Source organism: Chinchilla lanigera, unplaced genomic scaffold (genome assembly GCF_000276665.1).
Source record: "Chinchilla lanigera isolate Chin_1 unplaced genomic scaffold, ChiLan1.0 scaffold00110, whole genome shotgun sequence".
NCBI lineage: Eukaryota > Metazoa > Chordata > Mammalia > Rodentia > Chinchillidae > Chinchilla > Chinchilla lanigera.
Window position 1 is genome coordinate 5,349,543 of NW_004955511.1, and position 13,093 is coordinate 5,362,635.

The window sequence follows — 13,093 nt, forward strand, 5'->3', positions numbered from 1 at the left end:
GACTCGGTTTTGTCATTCAGTGCCCTAAACCACCAAAAGAATGTATCTTAGAAAATAAGAAGAACCCCTGAAATCCCTCACTGAGTCAGGGCTTCAGTGCTCAGTCCAACCCACCCGGTGCAATCTCACGGTTGAATTACACACCAGGAAAAAGAAAACAATTTGCCAAAAACTAGACCAGAGGTGACTTCAAAGATATCTGTAATAGTGCACAGGAGGAGCAAACGGCCAGAGTAGCGAACAGAGACCTGTGCTGCTCACACTCTTCTATGCAAAATGACACTAAAATAAAAATAAATAAAGCATGTTAAAACCAAATCCACCTAATCCTGATTAATCACGTTTTAAAATCCAACAACAAAACACAGCACCCTCTCTCTGCGCCTTCACAGGTCTCTCCACTGAGACTTTCCAAGAATGCACTCTGTCCTTTAGGAGAGGTCACTCGGGACACTCCCCCAGTGATGTCAGTCTCTTTTTGAGTCCTTCAGAAGAATCCAAGGCATGTCCAAGCAGTAGACGGGTCCAACATTTCAGCTGTGCCATCCTAGCAAGCCAGCTGAGGCCTGGTTTACAAGTATTCTGCTGCATACCAAAAGGTTACTGTAAAATCTGTAGGAGTTTTGTACCCTGCCTGTACACTCCTCCCTACAAATGCCTAAAGGGTTTCTCTTTCTAAGGTTGGACTTCTTCACCTAGTCCTCAGGGCTTTGATTAGATCTCAGAACTTTCAAAGAATAAATCTGTGAGTGTATTCATTTCTATCTATGAATCCAGTGCCATGGTACTACATCATCCAGTGGCTGTAAGACGTATAAAGCAAAGTATTTGAAAGTTTTAACATAGTACCTGGCACAGAACAATGCCCATTAAAAGCTTATTAGTCCAAGAGGCTGAAGTAGGACGACGGCAAAGTTGAGGCTACTCTGAGAGACAACACACCTCAAAATAAAAAAGGGCTGGAGACACAGCTCAGTGGCAGAGCACATGCCCAGCATGCATGAGGTCCTGAGTTCAGTCCCCAGTGCCAGAACAAAAGAAAACTTTACTTGTTCTTTTACTATATTTAAAAAGGAAATAGTGTTCATGTATGAAGTTTTCATGTTAATATACAGGATGAGCTTCTGCTTTGTATGATTTACATTTTTACATAGCTTCATTAAAATATCTGACATCTGATTTGCAGAGTAATTTTATGGTAACTATCCAGATGGGCAGAAAGGAAAATCACAAACATGAAAAAACTGTTTCAAGATAAGAAAGATTAAGAAGCATTAACTCTCACTGATTCTACTTTCATTAATTTTGTTTACCATCTATCCCATGTATTTCTCCTATTGTCTCCACTAGCTAAAAAGCAGCCTGGGAATGAATGTTCTTAGTTGTATCTTTTCCATCATTGGAGTGATCCTGCTGCTGCTGGATCTGTGTATCAAAAGCCATGATCAACAACTCGCCTGGCCGTTGGTGAGTATCCCATCATCTGCCACACATCTGCTCTCTCCTCCACCTCAGAGGGAGTCTGCTTTTATCTCCAATTGCTGTACGGCAACTCCAGCTGAAAATCCCTTTTTCCATCCCTATTCCTGGAGACGTGTTGAGGGAGAGTAATGGCCGCATTGGTTTAGGGCAGACAGAGGGTCCCCGACTGGTCTGTTCCACTGTTTATCACATGAACAATGAGGAAAGGATGGGACAGGCTGCCAAGACTTGGGAAGAATCCTTCTGATTACTTCTGCAACAGTTTGAAAGTCTACATAAATAAGGTACTGAAAGTACTGAATGGTTCTTTACTTTTAGAGTAAGAACTGGGTGAAGGAAAATGGCGGTGACAGGACGTTCAGCTTTACTAGAGACGCACAGAGAGTGAGGGAAAGCAAAGTGAAGCGTGTGGCTGAGTGTGCTCAGCACAGAGGCATCTTTTCGTCGGTGCCATTTGGACTGAGCAAGGACTCTGACCCTGGAGCAGATACATAAACACTACTTTTTGAAAAGCAGCCTATTTAATGGGATGCAACTTCTTTTTCTTCTTAAAATCATGTAAGTCTTAAAATCGTATAAAAGCACTTTCATTTTATCTTACTTTCTCTCACTCCCTGTTTTCCCTTTCTTGCTGTCACTTCGTGGATCCATTCCTCATTCTGCCTGGTCCCCATGCACCAGTATCTAGGATATGGCCATTGGTATCTCTGCTGGTCATTTCTGGGCAACAGCTTTTGAAATCACTGCTTACTTCCTATGTCATTTGCTTTTCATTTAATGAATAATATTTTTATAAATACAAAGACTACTGCAAAGAAAAAAATCTGCTTATTTTCTGATATTTCTAACAAAACAGTCTACTTCACAGAAAAGAAATTTTTCTGATATTTTAAAGAAAATTCAAAATAAATTTGTATTCCTACAAAATAAGTATCTGATGATAATGCAGAAATAAGCACGGAGCAAAATAAGGAGCAACAGCACGTGCGGTGAGCAAACCACTTTCTGAAGCCCTTGTGAGGGCCTCCCAATCAGCCGAATTTCAGGATAGTATTTACTTCTCATTTCAGGTTTATGGAAAAGGAATCTCAGCCATGGTGATGTTCTTCTCTCTCTTGGAGTTATGCATAGCTTCTGGCACTGCCCATGCTGCCACCCAGGCCATCAGGAACCCCAGCAGGGTGAGTTGGGCTCTTTGTAAAATACGGGAACGCATGCTGGACAAGTACAGAGGTACAAGTCTGCTGCATCCCCATGCACGGGTAGGCAGCGTCCCACTGTGAGCTCGCTCCAGGGCTCCGAGTCCTTGACTCTGCTGGGATGGGGACACGGAGTGGGGATGTACTAACAACACGGCCTGTTTCTGTTCCTTCTTTCCAGTCTGCCCAGCTTATTCCAAACAACCCTGTGATGCAGGAGTCCACTCCAGCTCCTCCCAGAAGTGACAGCCACCACAGATATTAAACAAAAAAGGGCTCTGTGAACTAGCATCAAGTAGAACTACTATGCAGAAACTTCTTGAAAGCCGACTCGTCTTCCACAGTCACTGTCAATCGTTAGATGTGTTTCAAGTTCTTCTCAGGATTCTCGCTCATGACAACTGTATGTCCCAGTTGCTCTCTCTTGACACGCTCCATGACAGCACTCTGACACAGGTGAACGACTGGGAAATGATCCTGCAACCCTCAAAAGTTACACATTTTCCTGTTCATGCTAACTTTACCTCAGAAACACGTCATAAAGAACATAAACCTTTGGTGATTTATTTGAAATTCATTTTGGTCTGACACTGACTGTAGGGAAACAGATCTAACAAAGCACTTCAAGGCAGATGGGTAAAGTTTTTGGTGATGACTTGCACAGTGGCCAAGTCACCAGCATCCTTTCCTCAACCACCTCCCCTTTCTGCTCAGAAAACAAATGTCCAGTGGCCCTTGTTGGAGTCACGTTGTTTTGCGCACTAGTACCCTCAAAGCTTTGTGCGCAGCCCCTTGGAAATCTGCCAGACTTATTCCAGGAAGCTATCATTACTCTGATACCAAAACTGGACAAGGACTCCACAACAACAAAAAAAGAAAACAACAGGCCAATTTCTCTAATAAATACACATGAAAAATCCTCCACAAGGCACTTGCAAACAGAACACAACAAGTCATTTTTAAAAGTTGTACAATACAATACTCTGGTTTCTCTTTAGATTCACCTTATACTAAAAATTATACATCATGACAATTGGTTTCATGCAAGGGATGCAAGGTTGGTTGAACATGCATAAATCAAATCAATAAAAATGCTACATCAGGTCAACAGAAGCATATCAACAGATGTAGAAAAAACCTCTTGAAAAAATCCAACATCTATTTATAATAAAAAAGAACCTTGATAAAAATGGTATAAAAGGACCTTACATTAAATTGATAAAAGACATTTAAGTCTAACCTGCTGCTGATGTCATAATAAATGGGGAAAAACTGAATACATTCCCTCTAAAATCAGGCAGAAGACTAGGCTGTCCACTTTCAGCACTCCTGCTCAAATTAGCACTCAAAACTTTGACCACAGTAATCAGGCAAGAGAATGAAATAAAAGGGACTCAAGAAAGGAAAAAGTCAAATCATCACTATTTGTACATGGCATGATTCTTTACATAGAAGATCAAAAGAAATCCACCAGAAGACCTTTAGAAGGAATTGACAAATTCAGTGAAGTGGCATGATAAAAAATAAGCACACAAATATCAACAGAATTCCTATACACTGATAATGAACCCGTGGACATAGAAATTAGGAAAACATTCCCAGTCACAAAAGCTTCAAGAAAACATAAACACCTAGAAATTAACCTAATCAAGGAAGAGAAAGACCTCTATCATGAAAAATATTAGTTTGTAAAAGGAGATTAAAGAGGGTGTTAGAAAACAGGAAGCCAACCTCTATTCTTACATAGGTAGAATAAATATTGTCAAAATGGACATATTACCAAAAATGACATGAAGCACTCATGCAACCCCAATTGAAATATTCATAGCATTTTTCACTGAACTATACAAACAATTCTCAAATTTATATGGAACCTGAAGACACCCAGCACAGCCAAAGCAATCCTGACCTACAAGAGCAAAGTAGAAGTATTACAATCCAAGCCTCAAGTTCTACTACAAAACAATAATACTAAAAACAGAATTGTACCGGCACAAAAACAGACATGTTGACCAATAGAATACAATAGAAGATGCAGAAAAAACCCCAAGCATCTTCAGGCATCTGACTTTTTAAAATGGGGCCAATGCTGGAGAAAAGTCTTTTTAACAAACAGTGCTGGGGAAACTGGTTATGCTTATGCAGAAGAATGAACCTGCACCCATATTTCTTACCCTGTACTAAAAACAAATCAAAATAGACCAAAGACCTACATTTTTTAAAAACTGAATGTGCTGGAGGAAAAAAAAATCACAAAACTCTTGAAGACATAATAATAAGCAAGGACTTGCTGATCAAAACCCCAGTTGCACAAGTCATAGTACCAAAAATCAAAAAAATGGGGTTAGCTTCGGCACAGTAAAGAAAACAACCAGTGGAGTGAAGGGAAAACCTACAGAATGGGAAAATTTTTCCAGTTTGCCCTCAGAAAGAAGTCCACTCTACAGAATATATAAAGAACTCAAAAAAATTAGACCCCACAAAAGAAAAGACCCAATTTAGAAAAATGGGCAGATGAAATTAATAGACACTTCTCAAAAAAGTACTAATTGCCAATAAATATATGAAAAAATGTTAAGCCTCTCTGGTCATTAGCAAAATCCTAATTCAAAAAAACACTGAGATTCCACCTTAATCCAGTAAAAATGGGATGAAAAAAAAAAAAAAAAGAACTGAAACAAAATGTTAGTGAAGTTATGAGAGGAAAAAAAAAAAATGAACCTTTCTATGTTGTAGGGGGGAATGGAAACTAGTACAACTACTATGGAAATTCCTCAAAAATCAAAACTAGAAATCCAACTGACCCAGGTGAAGTCATATTACACTGACACAGTCATACCCATGTTTATAGCAACACAACTCACCATACCTAAATTACAGACAGAGTCTGTATGCCCATCAACAGATGAACAGATAAAAGAAAATGTGACATGCACAGATTGTGCAGTATTACTCAACCATAAAGAAATATAAATTTGAGTTATTTGTAGGAAAATAGATGATCATGGGGCTATAATACTAAGTGAAATAAATCCAACATAGATGGCTAAATATCACATAGCTTCTCTGAAATAGAAATAATTTTTAAACCAACATAAATGATGTTAAAATTTTAAAAAGGGAGTTAGACTTTGTACAGACAGGGAGAGGGCCTTGGAAAGGAAGGAGAGGAGAGGACAGAGGCAAGGGTATGAAAGTGATGAAGATGTGATAGGTACAGGTACCAATTCCCTACGATGAATGTAATTACTGTGCATGGCAAGCATAATTAAAAAAAAAAAAAAACTTTGAGTAAAGTCTTCCTGGCATCCTGCTAGATACTCTCACTAATATCCTCCCTTTCTTACTTATGTTTGGTGGGGGGGCTGACCCGTGAACTCAACTGCTTGCCTTCTTCCATACTCACACGTCCTAAAGGGCTTTGTGGTCAACGTTTCTCTTTGACAGAAAAAGTGAAGGACTGACTTTTCATCCATGGCCCTGATCCTTATGTGTGGAAGAGGGGCAAAGGCAGTTGAACACCCACAACCAAATTCGGTCCCCACTTTGTCGCCATTTCTAGACTGCGAGCCCACTGCATGCGCGCATGCGCTCGCTGAGGCGAGCATGCGCAGGAGGCCGTTGCCTTGGAGACCCTGGTCCCTGGGCGCCTGAGGACCAGTAGGCTGGACTCGGCCACCTCTGTGATGCCACGCGGCGGGGTCCAGTCACCCGGCTCTGAGGGCCACCCCAGGCGGAACCTGCCTCCTCAGCCTGGGCTCTGGTGAGGATCCGGACCCGGGGACCCCACAGCCTGCCGGACCTCCGCGTGCCACAGGAGAGGCTGGACTTTGAGGGGTAAATTGGGAGGTAGCGCAGACCGCAGTCCTCGTAGGGACCTGCCTGCGGGGTGAGGGGGTGACAGTGCGCTTGGAATGCGGCCTAGGGGACTTGTTCGCAGCCTGCTTTTCTGTTAGTACGGGGGTCACAAGAAAATAAACACAAGTGATTACTTCATTACTTTTCCTTGCTTTCATAAAAACAGGATGCATAATTGGGAGGTAGAATAGCCAAATGCAGAACATTTTTAGAACTCCAACCAGTTATTTCTTGAATGTATTGGAGTACTTCTTTCATCCATCAGCTAAGCTGGGAGTTTTAAACATAGGCATATACACTATTTTTTCTCGTTAGCTGTTTGATGACTATTTCTCTTGGGGTGGCTTTGGTGGCACCTAATAGAGATTATAGTGATAATAAATATTTTATTCCCCCAAGTCTCGTCATGCTTCTTACACTGTTAAGCTATTTCTGTGAAAAGAATTTATCTTTATACACAGAAGGACTTCTTCTCACTTTCCTGTGTTTTGATAAGTGACAGTAGCAATCTTGATACAATTTTTTCTCGTTACACAAATTCTATAATTCTGTGGCATTTTATTTCATCAGGACAGAGATTAAACGTGGTTGCCTAAGGCCTGAACCCTTTGTTACTTCTCAAATGTGGTGTCGGGATGTTGGCAGCTCACCTCAGGTACAAACGTGCTGCTTTCTCTCTTTTACTAATGCTAGCTGTCATGACGTTTAGACACACTAAGAAATTAAATTTTAGACGCCAAAGGTTCCTGAAAATAGTTAAGTCATTAAACTTGAAGGTTTTGGAGTCATTCAGTCAGAACTTCCCCTTTTTGAAAAGACCAAGACCAAAATTACAATCATCAGGTGGCGGGACACACTACTGAGTTATGCATGACACATTTAGCATATATAGAGTTTCGTATCTACACAGGGAGATAGAGCTACTAGCTAGGATTTTATCTATGTAAACGTGATCTAAGCACAGGAATAACAGGAAAGAAAGGAACAGGAAATACATTTAGAATAACAGAAGCTACTTTGATAAGATATTGACAGAAAAAGTTATTTTAATACAGAAAGAAGAACAAGGTAGCAGGTATACATGGACAAAAAATCACACTGGCCAACTTAAGTACAAGAACTTAGTTTTGAAAATGTAAACATGTCAGCATGAAGCACATTAAATTGACTATTAATTGCAAATGAATTGTTGAAACCTGTATTGAAAATTGCCTGCCAGTCCCTTGGTGTCCCTTATGCTTGCTTTGTTACCTAGAGATACTGTTAACAACTAAGAGATAAAATCTGTAATAGACCAATATTGTTTAGTCATCCATCCAGGCTTTCCAGTCACAGACAGTCATTCAGGATAGGCGAATGCAAGAGGATGCCTCTAAGAATTAAACCATAGAAAGGAGAAAGCTGTTGCTTCTGAGTTTGGGAGGTAATTGCAAAACTATTTTTAAAAAAATCAAATTTGTGTATTTTCTTCTCAGAAAATCATGTGTATGTGTTTTGTTGCTCTTTTTAGAAGTTTGATAATAAAGATATCACCAGAGGTTAGAAACAACTAGAGGAAGTGCTAGTAGGATGGCGTGTGGGAATGCACACATCTCTAAATCAGACAGTCTTGCTGTGGGGGTAAGTAACATTCCACTTGCATGGTCATAAAGTAGTTCAGTTTGGGAAAGTGTGGTGGTGTTGGACCTGAAAGAGGTAGATTTAGTTCAATCAAGGCATAAAAGATCTTTTTAAAAATACATAGATTGTCTTTTATAAATTTTGACTGATCTCATGTCTTCATAAACTAAAGTGTAGTTAGAAGTAAGTGTAGTAACCAAGCAAACACATGCAGGATAATAGAGAAAGCAAAATGAGCAGTGAAATTTTAGAGAAAGAATATGTATATGCTTTCCTTAACTGTGAGAGAGACCTATCATTGCTGATTTTATGTCTGTGCAGTAAAATGATTATAAATTCATCTGTTTCTATTATAGATTTGTTCTACTAAGTTATAAACCTGTTCAATTACCAATGTCCTACTAAGTTATAACCCTGTTAAACTATAGATTTATGTAGTTGTCTTAGTAAGCACTTAGTAAGTAAGTATAAACCTGTTCAATTACCAATGTCCTGCTAAGTTATAACCCTGTTAAACTATAGATTTATGTAGTTGTCTTAGTAAGCACTTAGTAAGTAAGGAATTATGAGGATCGTGTACTTTACAGCCTACAGGGTGAGGCACCATTCTCAGTAACTCTAACGTCTTTAACTTCTTGTTTGAATGTGGGTACTGTGTAGACCAGTTGTCTAAGTTTCCTTCCTGATTGTTAGCAGAGGTAGTTAACCTTTTGAGGTAACAGACCACTTTGGGTATGGAATAAAAGCCATGGGTCTTCTCCTGAGAATTTACCCCTCCTTTTTTTTTAATAAGTGAGAGGGAGGAAGTCTGACTTCCTGGAACTTATTCACTGGCTCTTCAGTAAGAACCATTTTTAAATAAGAAAACCCAACTTGTCCTTCACACACTGGCAATGTGTTTTTTACAAGCTTTGACTATTAAGATACTTTATAATTTTATAGAACAATACTCACTGATATACAGAGATATTATATTTCCAGCCCACTTCTTTGGACCATGGAAACATATGTGGAATTAGTATCCCAGAGAGCGCTGTGCTCTTGCGGCGATCACTAGCCAAGAGGCTGGTGATACCGTAATGAGAACAAAGTCCAGGCCCCTCTGGACTTTCAGTCCAAAGGAAAATATTTCTCCCAGTCAAATCCAGAGAAGCTCTGAATGATACCATCTTTGCAAATTTGATGCCTCTAAATTCTAAATCTACTACATACAGTTCTTATCAGAAAAGAGATGCTTCTTTTAACAAAAGAAAAAAATACCTTCTTTGAAATGTACCTCTAAAGTTAGCCAATGGCATTAATGTGTGTCATAGACTACTTGATTTGCAAGGGTTTGCTAGGACCCTTAAAACATTAGATAGCTTCCTATTAAAGTTTATATGAAAATGAAAATAATATCCTGTCATTTGAAAGAGTAATTAAATATGTAATTCAGTACCTATATATAAATTCAGAAATAAATTCACTGAGATATATTTACTGAATGATTACATTCTTAAAAACTAAAGTTGAATAATAACTCTACTCTAACCCTGCATCTTGTCCAACATGGAAACCTTGTTTATGCAAGTGTAGCATGGATGTCCTTTGTGTGGTTGTGTTAAACTGTCCCTCAATCTAGCGTACTTGTGAAAAAACACATACCACATATTCCTTGAAGGAAAAGGTAAATCTTTATAGGATTCAAAAAGTTATCCTCCTTCATAAAACATTACTACAAGAAAATGTTGACAGCGTAGCTTCATGCATCTGAGTAGATTAGAAACCACTTCTCTGAGCTACTCTAAATATTGTCCCCTATGCCATTACTTAGTGAGTACAGATGATGGCCTGTCCTATAGTCGAATTGTGAACTTTCTTATGAAAGAGCTGATCAGAGCTACTTTTGTGGAACAACCTGTTTGCTCCTGGTACAGCTGACTCCTGGTTGGGAACCTTCAGTCCTTCCTGGCTAGATCCTTCGGTCTGGGTTCACTAGTTCAGGAAATGCATTGTTACGTGCATGGTTATTTAAGCATGAATGTCTCTTACAGTGAAGACTTATTGGAATTAACGGTTATGTTTTGCACCGTTTCTGTACTAATGATATTCTCTTCTCACAGGCTGTCCAGATTATGCTCGGCATCTTTAGTGTTTTAATGTGGTACTTCCTGTTGGTTTTATATATGGGACAAATTAAAGGAGTCTTCGGGAAATATGAACCTTTAACATACAAAACAGGATGCACACTGTGGGGAATTTTTGTGAGTAGACATTTATACAGATTTAATCACTCAGTGAATAATACCCATGTCTAAAGTAGAAGATAGAAAAAAATCTCTAAACAGAAGAGGGGGAGCCAGGTGTGGTGGTGGTGGGTGCCTGTAACCCCAGCACTCTGGGAGGCAGATGGAAGAGGATCCCAAGTCCAAGCAAATCAGCAAACTTAATGAAAACTTGTGGTAGACTGACAACTGGTGGTCAACTTGTAACACCCAGCTGAACTGCATCTGTGTGGTGCTGGGTGTGGGGGGCCCACTTGAGAGTTGCTGCCAGCAGCATAAGAGGCAGAACTGGAGAGGAGGAAGTTGAGAAGTTGTTAGGGAGCTGTTGGTTGTCCTGGAGCTGTTTGTTCTCCTGGAGGAGCTTATCATGCTGTCTCTCCTGATATGAGCTGGGCTGTTCTCACTGTCAGAGGAGCTCAGGACCTTGTTGTCACTGAGAATGGCTATGGTTCTCACTGGGGGAGCTCTGGTCCTTACTTTGAGCATCGCTTCTTGGCTTCAGAGGGGAAGATGGCGCACTGTTCAATGTCCTGGAGAAGCTTGTGGCACTGGCTTTCCTGATATAGTCTCGGCTATTCTCATCATCAGAGGAGCGTGGGACCTTGTCGCTGAGGATAGCTACGGTTCACTTCGGTGGAGCTCTGGTTCTTACTTTGAGCGTCACTTCCTGACTCCTGTGCAGATCCCTCAGCCTACTAGCACAGATCCTTCATCCTGTTGGCATAGGCTTTCTAGCTTCCACCACTGTCCCTTCGGCCTTCCCAGCACAGATCTGTGGAACAGACTTGCATGAGACATTATGGTGGGCCCTTGGCCTCCAGTTGGACCTGTTGGGGGCATTGTTATGGGCTCTAGGTCTTTAGCTGGACTCATACAGGACATTACTGTGGGATCCAGGCCCTCAGCTAGATTCTTCTGGTCTTTAGTGTGTGAGCAGATTTCTTGCAGTCTCTTTGTATATGACTCTTTGAGTGACTATTATAAAATAATTCTATAAATTATGTGTCCTGTATTGTTTTCCTTGCAAACCCTGACTACAACAGAACTTATCTCAAAAATGTTTTTAAAAAATAATTAACATGTACCATATACACGTATATATGTACCAGTTACCTGCCATGAAAGTAGCTGTTATGTATTGCAAACATGTACCAATAAGAAAGAGAGGCTGGTGATGTAGCTCTGTGCAAAGAAACTGGGTTCAACCCCTTGTACCACATAAATAAAAGAGGTCTTTGTTGTGGACCTGGCTGTGTTAGAATAACTGTCTAAGTCCCCTACTTGATCAGCAGAGATTCTTAGCCCCTGTTTTCAGAAGAATTCTGTAACTAAAGGCCACACTGGTACTTTATTAAAAGTTAAATTTTTTCATGCAACAAATTTGTTTTGAGCATCTTTGATGTACAGGTGCTGTTCCCAGACCTGCAGCGACAGGAGAGAACACACAGTGGCAACAGTAGGGCAACTGTCCAGAGGTACATCAAAGACGAGGAGCCCTGACCATACTTACAGTCTTCCCCTGCACCTCCTCACATACGTCGGCATCACTCCCTCAACTGCATCTTCTGTGATGTCCAGACAGCTCTAGTGTTAGGAGGGAAAGCTGGGGAGTGAGACATGCTGGAAGTCACAAGAAATGCTGTGTTACAAGAAATAGGGAGATCTCTCTCATCCTCTCTCTCTGTCTCTCTGTCATTGTTGATTCAGCAAATAAGATGAAAACTGAGAACTGCCTGCTGAGTTTAGCAGTACGGTGACCAGTTAGGAAGCGTGACAAGTATTTTCAGTAGATTTGTGTGGCAAGAGGCTGACTGAATCCGTTTGCGATACATAAGGAGGAGGATCACAAGTTCAAGCGCAGCCTGGCCAGTTTCTTCACTTAAGTCTGATCCTATCCCTAAATAAAAACTTTTTTTAAAGGGGCTGGAAATGTATCTCATTGTGAAGTCCCTAGGCTCAGCTCCTGGTACTACCCTGGCCCTGAAAGAAGAAATAGAGGAAGAGAGAAATCTGAGAAAGCGTGTACAGACGGGTCCTACAAGGACTTTGCTCTGATGCGCTACTGAGAAATGAGGCAGGGGCTGGGGAAATGTGGGCAACAGAGGTGCCTCTGAGTTGAAGTACTCTCTAGGCCTTTGGTAAAGGGACTGAACCAGGAGGAAGAAATTGATGATATGAAATAAATGAAGCACCAGGTATTTGTGTAGGCCAGAGGGGATGAAGTTTAATGCCCAAATAGCTGAGAGCATAGACAGTTATCTCCAACAGCAGTTCCCAGAAAGAGGTAGTTTACACCACAGAAACATTTCATAGTGTTTGGAGAGCGTCTGTGATTTTTCCAGGGCACATCTAGTGTTCAGAGGCCAAGGGTGCTACGAAGCAACCTAAGGGGCACAGGGAAGCCTCTGGCAGCAGAGACTGAGAAGCTTACAGCTGTAAATTGTGTTAGGCAGGGAACGAGATGGAAGACACTGTAAGAAAGAGAGCAGGCCAGGTGTGGTGGCACTCGGGAGGCTGAGGCAGGAGGATCGTTGCAAGTTCGAGACCAGCCTAGGCTACAGAGTGAGCTCCAGGCCAGCCTGAACTGCATCGCGAGACCCTGTCTCAAAAAGACAAAAAGAAGGGGCTGGGGATTTAGCTCAGCGGCAAAGCGCCTGCCTGGCAAGCACA

At 40.9% G+C, this 13,093-nt stretch overlaps 2 protein-coding genes across 3 annotated transcripts in view; both read left to right on the forward strand.

The window, feature by feature from the left end:
- Ms4a12 (membrane-spanning 4-domains, subfamily A, member 12) overlaps positions 1–3,024 on the forward strand; it is a 52,341-nt gene extending 49,317 nt beyond the window's left edge. The window contains 4 exon segments of the mRNA XM_013506415.1: positions 1,351–1,467; positions 1,801–1,965; positions 2,553–2,663; positions 2,863–3,024. Coding sequence (XP_013361869.1) covers positions 1,351–1,467; positions 1,801–1,965; positions 2,553–2,663; positions 2,863–2,946 — 477 coding nt within the window. The 3' untranslated portion in view covers positions 2,947–3,024.
- A 3,281-nt stretch (positions 3,025–6,305) lies between these two features.
- Positions 6,306–13,093, forward strand: part of Ms4a13 (membrane-spanning 4-domains, subfamily A, member 13) — a 19,178-nt gene continuing 12,390 nt past the window's right edge. Inside the window, exons 1-5 of one of the 2 annotated variants that reach the window (XM_005408100.2) lie at positions 6,306–6,518; positions 7,110–7,194; positions 7,848–7,962; positions 8,050–8,159; positions 10,262–10,402. In XM_005408100.2, coding sequence (XP_005408157.1) covers positions 8,109–8,159; positions 10,262–10,402 — 192 coding nt within the window. In that variant the 5' untranslated portion in view covers positions 6,306–6,518; positions 7,110–7,194; positions 7,848–7,962; positions 8,050–8,108. The remainder of the gene's footprint in view (positions 6,519–7,109; positions 7,195–7,847; positions 7,963–8,049; positions 8,160–10,261; positions 10,403–13,093) is intronic. The other variant, XM_005408101.2, reaches the window with a different exon arrangement.